A 9,089-nucleotide genomic window follows, 5' to 3' on the forward strand; every position below is an offset into this window, starting at 1 on the left:
GAACATGGAAATACCATAAGGAACAAGGCCAGGCTGTGGTTCAAGGCTACAATCAGGAGGAAGGGATTGACTATGATGAAATGTTTGCTCTGGTCGCTCGCATGGAAGCTATTAGAATTCTAATCATTTTTGTATCTCATATGGAATTCACCTTGTTCCAAATGGATGTCAAAAATGCATTTTTGAATGGACTTCTTAAGGAAGAAGTCTATGTGAAGCAACCTCCAAGGTTTGAATGTCATGAACACCTTGAATATGTGTTTAAACTGGACAAAGCATTGTATGGGCTGAAGCAGGATCCTCGAGCTTGGTATGAATGACTGTCAAAGTTCCTCTTAGAAAATGGCTTTAAAAGAGGGAAAATTGACAACACCATGTTCCTAAAGAAACGGGGAAGGAACCTGCTCATTGTTCAGGTCTATGTTGATGTATCATTTTTGGGGCAACAACTGATTCTCTGTGTGAAAGATTTGCAAAACTCATAAGAAGTGAGTTTGAAATGAGTATGATGGGGGAACTGAACTTCTTCTTGGGTCTTCAAGTAAAACAATCCCCAAAGGGTACATTTATTTGTCAGCAAAAATACACCAGAGAGCTCTTGAAGAGGTTTGACATGGAAGCATCAAAGGTGATAGACACTCCCATTGCTACGGCCACTCAACTGGACATGGATGAAACTGGGCCTCCTGTGAATCAAACCATGTATAGAGGCATTATTGGGTCTCTTCTATATCTTACGGTTAGTAGACCAAATATTGTCTTCAGTGTGGGGCTATGTGCAAGGTTTCAATCAAATCCCAAGGAATCTCATTTGAAGGCAGCCAAAAGAATTCTGAGATATCTTAAAGGAACACAGGACATGGTCCTTTATTATCCCTCAAGTGACAATTTTAATCTCATTAAATATGTTGATACAGACTATACAGGTTATCTTGTGGATAGAAAAAGCACTTTTGGAATGGATCACTTCCTAGGTTCATGTCTCATAACTTGGGGCACAAGGAAGCAAAACTTAGTGGCTCTTTCAACAGCTAAAGCAGAATCTGTAGCAACAGCATCCTGCTGTGCACAATTTTTATGGATTAAGCAACAACTTGAGAACTTTGGGGTACTCACTGAGAGTGTGCCCCTTCTATGTGATAACACCAGTGCACTCAACATGACCAAGAATCCAGTTCAACACAAAAGGAATATTGATGTGAGGCATCACTTTCTGAGGGGCAATGTGGAGAAAGGGTTGATATGTATGAAGTTCTGTAGCACAGAAGACCAAATTGTAGACATCTTCACCAAGGCATTAAGTAGGTAACAATTTGAAAGAAATAGAGTGAAGTTGGGGCTTTTGAAGCGCAATTGAGAACCTGATTCCTCATTGTTGGCTATGAAAAACAGCTTCAAGAAAAACTGGCTAAAAGTGTTTTCTGACCATGTCTAACTCAGTTCAATACCATTGTAGGTAAACACGCATGATGAGTATAGAAGCTGTAGATGCAGTGCATGAATGATAAACAAGGATTAATATTTTCTAATAATAGGTCAAGAACCTGGTTCTTATACCACATGTTAGTAGTTCTGTGCAGTCTTTAATACACGTCTTAAAAAGGTACAAAACACAACTGCCATGTCATCTAACTTTTTAGATCCTGCTATCACGTCTCTTCACTTCAAATCACTCTATCTCCCTCTGAAACGTCGCACTTCTCCATGCCCAACCGCCATTTCAGAATCGGTCTCTATCTCTTCTCTTCATAATTATCCGTTCTTAATAAAAAAACCCCTCTGTTCTCCACAAACCATAAGCGCTCCATTAGAACTTACCAAAGCACCTTCACTCTATCTTTCCAATGGCTGATACAAACTCCTACCTCCCTGCCTCAGTCATACCTGTTATTGAAAAAACTATGGAGTCCTCTACCCCTACTGAGCCTTCTTTAACCACTCTTACCCTTCCCGTTAAAATCATATCTCACCTAGATTCCACGTCTCTCTCCATTTCAAAAACCCCTAAAATTGTTGATTCGTCCTCTCCATCTTCTGAGATTCCCACTAATTAAAGAACAAGTGGTGAACAAGGTCAAAACCCTGAGGTCACAGAAGGTTCCGCCATTGTTACTACAGATTCCGTGGTGGCAGTAGTGCCGATTGAGGAAGAAAATGTTGTAACCGTCTTCGTGGTGTCTGCTGATGGTATACTGCTTGAGATCATCTCTCAGAAAAATGAGGTATAAGGTATGGGGGACGAAGGGGCCATTTTAACTGTTGAAGGCACCGCACTAGCAGAAACTACTGGGCCTTCACATGCGGAACCTGATCCCTCTCTTGAGGACCCAGGTCAGGGTTCTCATTGTCAGGACAGTTCTGCTCCTGTATTCACTGTTGCGCCTTTGGACATACAGGCACCTGAGATGAGGTCCAATGATGAGGAGGATTTAGACAACCTAGCTCTTGATGCTTTCATAGTAAAGCGAAGGGTGGCGTCCACTCCTGAGTCTTCTACCAAGCGACCCACTACCAGGTTGCAAGCTAAGTTGGCCTACGACTCTGCCCTTCAAACGAGCAAAAAAGGCAGTAAGAAGCAAATTAGAAAGCTGGTGAAAGATGGTGTGCCCGTAAGTGATAAGGCGATCCTTGTGGTGGAGATGGAAGAGGAAACACTAGATGAAACCGGTTCACTAGTTAAACGGTCTAAGAAAAAGAAGCAACCTGATTCAGTAGAGAAGGTTTCAACCTCTAGCTCCAAGTCAAAGGATGTTGTGAGTGAGTTCTCGATGTCTGATAAGGATGTGTGTCAGTTTAACTTCAGAAATGTCGTGGTAAAAGACAATGCAAACCAAAAGAGAGACTAGATCCATAAGAAAGCTCCCTGTCTATCAGCTGCTTTTCGAATTGGTAAACAAAGTTCTATTGCCTCGAGCTTCTAATTCTGACCTGTTCTTGATAGAGCAACTGGATAGTTTTACTCTTGTGAGCCTACCTGCTATTATGATTGAACACATGCAAAAGGTTTCCACCTTCAAAGATGGTAATCATGGCCTTCCCTATGGGTTTTTTCTTACGCAAGTGTTTAAGTTCTTTGAGGTGCCACTAGGGCCAGGCAAGGTGGGGACTAAGAAACAAACTTTCTCACATACACCATTAAAAGAATGCGAGTGCATAGAAAAGAATGGGAGAGTAGGAAGTACATCAACCATCTCACAACTCATTAATGCTAAAAACAGTGCAACTGAGAAGATTCGTCGGTTAAAGGCTAGGAATGCTATCCTGAAAGGTCAGCAAGCCCAAGGGGTTCTGGCGTCAAATGATGAAGTAGATCGTTTGACAAAAGAGAATGTTGATCTCAGGGCGCAAGTAAAGAACATGAAAGCAGAACTACTCAATGAGCAAAAGTCGGCCAATGCCCGAATAGGCCTTGTTCTCCAAAAACTTGTTGCAGCTTCCAAGCCCTCTACTCCTAATTCCCCCTAAGTACCCCTTCAATGACCAGTTTCTGGAAATGTCCTTTAAGTTTTTTTTTTGTTTTGTCAGATGTTTTGTTTTCTTTTTTTTGATGTGGTTGGGATGAAACAGTACTGCTCCCGTCTTAAAAGTCTAATGTTGCCTTTGCTTTTTAAGCAAAGGCATATTAATTTTATTAATATTAAATCTATCCTCTTTTATTATCTCATTGTTAAATTCTATGTTTCTCTTCTCTATCATGTTATGTGCATATATGTGGCATGAGTTAGCTCGGCTAGACTTCTTTATGATGCTTATCTGTTTGTGTCTTTTTAATGATGCCAAAAGGGGGAATAAATAAGTGTAGTAAATATAAGGAAGGCATAAAGTCAGGAGAAACTTGTGAAACTTGTGTTCTCCTATTACTTAATCTGGTTCTCCTTGCTCTAAATCCACTTTATCAATATTAAGTTTGTCATCATCAAAAATGGGGAAATTGATAGGTTTTAAATGTCTTCGCCTTATATTTTGATGATCTAACAAACTTACTATTAAGAACTAGATAGCGAACCTGACACACTTGGACTACATTGCAAGATTAACGGATTCTAGCTAAATGTGAACTGCTACAACTTCAGGAGATAGGAAACCAAACAAGGACCTGATACCCTTGTGGTTCCCTCATAGCAGTACAAAGTCAATTGGACACAGCTGGAAGCGACGTGACCGCCTCTACTGTTCTGCCTACACTGCGCTATTTCTAGTGCCCACTTATTCCTTGACCAACTAAAGTACTTACATCATTTCAAGTGATATTATCAAGGTGTATCAACAATGAGCTTATATCAAAGCATCACTTGAACATTTTCTGTTTCTTATTCAAGCCTTTTGTAAAATAGAGAAATCAATCTTCACGAGTTTGAAGAACAAAGTTAAACGCTACTACGGACCAGTTCCTAAAGTTAGTATTTTGTTGTCCTTAGTTGAGTTGTAACTTTGTGATTGTTCTTATTGTATATCCTAAACTGCTTATCCAGAAGTGTTGATTAGGAATCCTCTTGTAAAATTCGTAAAACTCTCTGAGTTTATGTTGTGACTAGGTTTAGTCATAAGTTAAAGTCTTTGTAACTAGAAAGTCACAAAGTATCTTGTTGTGAGAGGACCACAAGTTAGTTGAGTTGAATCCTTTTTAATAGAGTTATTACAAAGTGGCTTGTAATAGGTGTTTACAAGTTAGTGAAGTTGAAAGCCTACATGTGTAGGTCGTGGTATTTGTCCCCGTGAGTTGGGATTTTTCCACGTAAAAATCCTGTGTCTCATTTACTTACAGTTTTACTAGCATTCTCAGTGTAACCTCATAGATGACCAGGTACTCTACTGTTTGGTCGACTCATACAAACTAACATAAAGTGAAATCTTATTGATATAAAAACCATATCATAATAACCTTGAAGTTTTTCCACGTCATGGTGTAAATCTGAACTTTATCAATATTGATAATTTATTCAGTTGGCATAATTGATTTAGCCATGTTAATTTAAGTATAATGTGCAAAAATAAAAGAGAATTCATATGGTTAAATATTAAAGAACTAAAAAGTTCTTTACGAATTCTCTTATGTTGTTTGTTCTAATTAATTAATAGACCAACTAACATTGGGATTGAATCCCACGAATGCTGGAAATATCAAAGGTGAATTCACCTACCATGTATATCACATAATATACATCTATTAGATGGTTACATATGCGATTATTAGTAACCTGCAACCTGGTGTTTGCGAGGTAACTACTCAATAATTTAAATTAGAGCATAATTTTCAGATTTTCTATTCAAGACAATTCATCTTGATATGTTGATTTATGTCACAGTTGGTTTAGCAAAATAATTTATTGAGTGCCTCCACTTAATAGCTAAATTATTGCTTATGAGAATAAAGTTATCTATATCAATTTGATATACGTTATATATGAAAGTATATTATATCCTCCCCTCACAAGTGATTTAGGGCCAGGAACAAAATAATTCCATCTTATTACTATTGATGTGCAGTATATATCTTGATTAACACCATAATTCACAAAGGTGGATTTTCAAAATTGAGAAAGCAAGTTAGTTTTTCTAACATGAGGGGGAGACGGGATAAACAATTGAGAAAAAGTTACGTGGAATGAATTATCATTTCTACTTCTAGATCCTCGAATAAGATAATATGAACTTGAAGTTCATAAAAGGATAATTCATTTGCAATATATTGCAAAGCATGACAGACGCATTTGCTGACCTAAAGAAAGTAACTATATTCTCAGTGCAAATGCTCCAATTGAGTCCTAGAAGGACAAAGTCTATGGTACGCTTAAAGCATATAGACAAATCGATTTCAAATAAACTTCTTGATAAAGAAGATGAGCAAATGAGCAAAATGATCATAATAAAGGAGGCAAGTGATTTAGAAGATCACATGACATAATATTTAATAAAATCTTAGGATAGGTACCTGAAAATATGAAGGAAGAGATCTCTATGAAAAAATTTGGAATCAATATAAAATGCTCGTCGATGACATCTATGATAGTGCTAAGTATAGATGAGGATCTTAAGTCTATCAAATACAACCACAAAAATATTGGCCAAATGCAAGAGACACAATTCAAATAGAATTGGTTTCATATGAAAGACATGTCGTTTTGGACCTGCAGTTCAAACACTTGAAAGTATAAAGTCAATGGTGTGTGTAATCACTTTTATCTATCTTTGTTATGACCCGAATTTCCCACCCTCGGGAGTCGTGATTGTGAGCACGTGATTTTTGCTTCACACGACAATCGCTCCAAAAAGAAATAAAAAAAATATATAATTGGCCCCGCTGTACAATTTCGGATTTCTGTGCGGCACCTTGTGGATTTATTTGTGATTTTGGCCCATTCTTATTTATTTACTTTATTAAAATAAAATTCAAAAAAATATATATGTGTCCTGCGTAATTCAAACCGTAATTCGGTCGTTAAATAGAAAATCGTGAATAGGCATTTTCGTCCGTGATTTTATTTGGTTTGACTTTACCGGTTTTGAAGTATTTTAGTATGTGTGCAAATAATTGTATTTGAGTGTGTATTTAATTTTAATTTGATTTTTTGGCTTAGCTTTGTTTTAAAATAAATCAGAAAAGAAAAAAAAATAATAAAAATAAAAAAAATAAAAAAAAAAATAAAGAAAAGACCCCTTCCGGACTTGGGCCAATTTTAACAAAATTGGCCCAAACAAACAGCCCAAGACCCAGGCCTGCCCGGCCCAGGTCACCTGATGCCCAGGACGTCCAAACGACGTCGTTTGAGTCGTGCCTGATCTGGGCCGTTGATCTCAGAGTGATCAACGGCCAAGATCAATCCCCATAACCCATCAACAAACCCGACCCGTTTACACCCGGACCAAACCCAAACCCTCAACATTTGAAACGACACCGTTTCACTTAAGACCATCAGATCCAAACCGTAGATCTAGATTGATCTAACGGTTGAGATCGACCCACCCACTAACTATATAAGCCCGAATCCTTACCCTACCCCCCTATCCAATACCCCGGCCTCGTCGTCTTCACCCAAACCCATCCCCTTCAAACCCTAGCCGCCCCTGCACACTTTCACCAGAAACCCGGCGGCCTGAACGCCGGTGACCTTCCCCTTAACACCCTAAAACCCCCTTGCCATCCTGAACATGGATCTGCTAACCATGTGGTTCGAATCACCCCCCAGGTCCTCGAATCTTCATTCGAAGATTCGAGTCAAAACTCGATCTAACCCAACCAACCCCAGTTTCGTACCAGACACTCCCCAGACCCCCCTCGTGACCAAACCATACTTGGTTTGGTCCGAATCTGATCAGGAAAGCGTGAACCCCAGATCTGAGTTTTTGGAATTTGTGGGTTCTTCGTCACTGGTCCATATCCGTTCGAACCAAAGAGGTTAAGGTCTAATGGACTTTAATCCAAGTGTTTCTCGTCTGAGAAACACTTCGTTTAAAGTCCGTTCAGCCTTAAGAAAGGCTTGGCCAAGTCCGAGTTAAGGTTTTGATCTTTTTGCGGTTTAAGGTGAGTTTTCTTTCTTTTCTTAGTTGTTTTGGTTTGTTTGTTTGTTGTAAGGGTCTGTTCGTTTGCTGTTTATGTCCTTGACCTCTATCAACTGTGCTTCAACTACTTCGCCTGAACCTCTGTTTTGTTTGTCTAAATTCCCCCCTCCTATTCTGATAAGGCATTGTGTATTTGTTTGTGCAAGTAGCTGATTTTCGAGTTTGGACTGGTTAGTTGACTCCCCTAGTGTATTCCTGTTTAGTCAGTATAATGCGAACCATGTATCAATACTGTTTAAATGTTTGATTTTTGGCTGCGATTGTGTATGTTCATACTAATATAGTCGAGTCGACATGTGTCGTCAATTAATTTCAACTGTCTGAGCATAGTAAATCGATTTGCTTCTGTTGAACATTTGTTGAAATCAATTCAGAACCAGTTTTGTTTACTTATAGCTGTTTGATTTGGATCAGTCAATGTAAAAAAGGGATTGTTTATGTTTAAATCCTGAATTGGAAGGCATGTGCACTGGTGCACAGCATGTGCATTGGTGCACCTCATGTGCCTTGTGCACAGCCTGTTTTTCTGCATTAAGAAGCTTTTAAGTTTAAACAATCTGACAGTATATGCTGTCAGATATATTTTAATGCCCATACTTGCTTTTAGATAATAAAATGAAAAGTTAAAGCCTGCCAAGGGAATGTCATGGGATTAATACTTAAATAGCTAAAGTGGAACTGAAAAAGGGAGCACATGGGAGGGGTATCTGATTAATTTAACAGGTTGTTAAAAGGTTTGATGTTGAGGCTTATAAAGAGGGAGGCACATTAAGAGATAAAAAAAAACCATCAGTGGAAGGGGAGGGATTTTTTTGGGATAATAGACAAAGGGGATAATACACAGAGAGACATTGAGAGATACACAGAAAAGAAAACACACACCCACTGTGAGGATAGAAAGAAAAGAGAGAGTTGACAAGAATAGAAAGAGAGCAAGAAAGAGAGAAAACAGACTAAGAAATCAGAAATTTGGTCTTGTTTGTCTGAAGTTCATTTATTGTCAATACGTTAGGCAGTGTTCTTTCTTCAATCGAGATTATTGTTAGTGTTCTGCTGCATTGGTATATTCCGGAATTGGACTGTCTGGAGTATCGCACTGTGTGCTGTTTCATCGAGTTGTTCTCCTTCAACTCTAGTTCCATCTCGCAACAGAATCCTTTCTGTTGTGCTGTTCTGATTGTTGCTGCTATCTTGCTCGCTATTGCTGCTGCATTTTGTCCTGCTGCTACTGTTAATTCTGCCTTTTGGCTGCTGCTGATTCCTATCTTCTTCTCCTTCTCTTTTGCACTTTCGGCATTTTCAGGTACACATTTCAAATCCCATATTGATGTAATTGGAACAGTCTGAAAGCATGAAATGAAAAAGGTTGAAGAAGTTCAAGCATTTGCTGTAATATTCATAGTACATTAACAGGCCTTGTGGAAATTGATTTAGCTCATGTTTCAATGGTTCAAAAGAGTATACTGATAGCCGACTGAGTTTCACCCTTTTGTATTTGGGCTCGATAATTGTCTGTTTAGTATAAGTAT

At 38.6% G+C, this 9,089-nt stretch overlaps 1 protein-coding gene across 1 annotated transcript; it reads left to right on the forward strand.

Moving 5' to 3' along the window:
- Window positions 1-508: 508 nt before the first annotated feature.
- Window positions 509-2,228, forward strand: LOC138868705 (uncharacterized mitochondrial protein AtMg00810-like). Its single transcript, XM_070146273.1, has 3 exons — window positions 509-1,108; window positions 1,536-1,603; window positions 2,057-2,228. The coding sequence occupies exons 1-3, from the start codon at window positions 509-511 to the stop codon at window positions 2,226-2,228; spliced, it is 840 nt and encodes a 279-aa protein (XP_070002374.1).
- Window positions 2,229-9,089: the final 6,861 nt, after the last annotated feature.

Source organism: Nicotiana sylvestris, chromosome 5, assembly GCF_000393655.2.
Source record: "Nicotiana sylvestris chromosome 5, ASM39365v2, whole genome shotgun sequence".
Taxonomy (NCBI): Eukaryota; Viridiplantae; Streptophyta; class Magnoliopsida; order Solanales; family Solanaceae; genus Nicotiana; species Nicotiana sylvestris.

Coding starts and splice junctions, on each gene's coding strand:
- LOC138868705 (XM_070146273.1), top strand. CDS start 509: ATGGGGGAACTGAACTTCTTCTTGGGTCTTCAAGTAAAACAATCCCCA. Junction 1,109..1,535: donor AACAACTTGAGAACTTTGGG/GTACTCACTGAG, acceptor TTCTAATAATAG/GTCAAGAACCTGGTTCTTAT. Junction 1,604..2,056: donor TTAATACACGTCTTAAAAAG/GTACAAAACACA, acceptor CACTAATTAAAG/AACAAGTGGTGAACAAGGTC.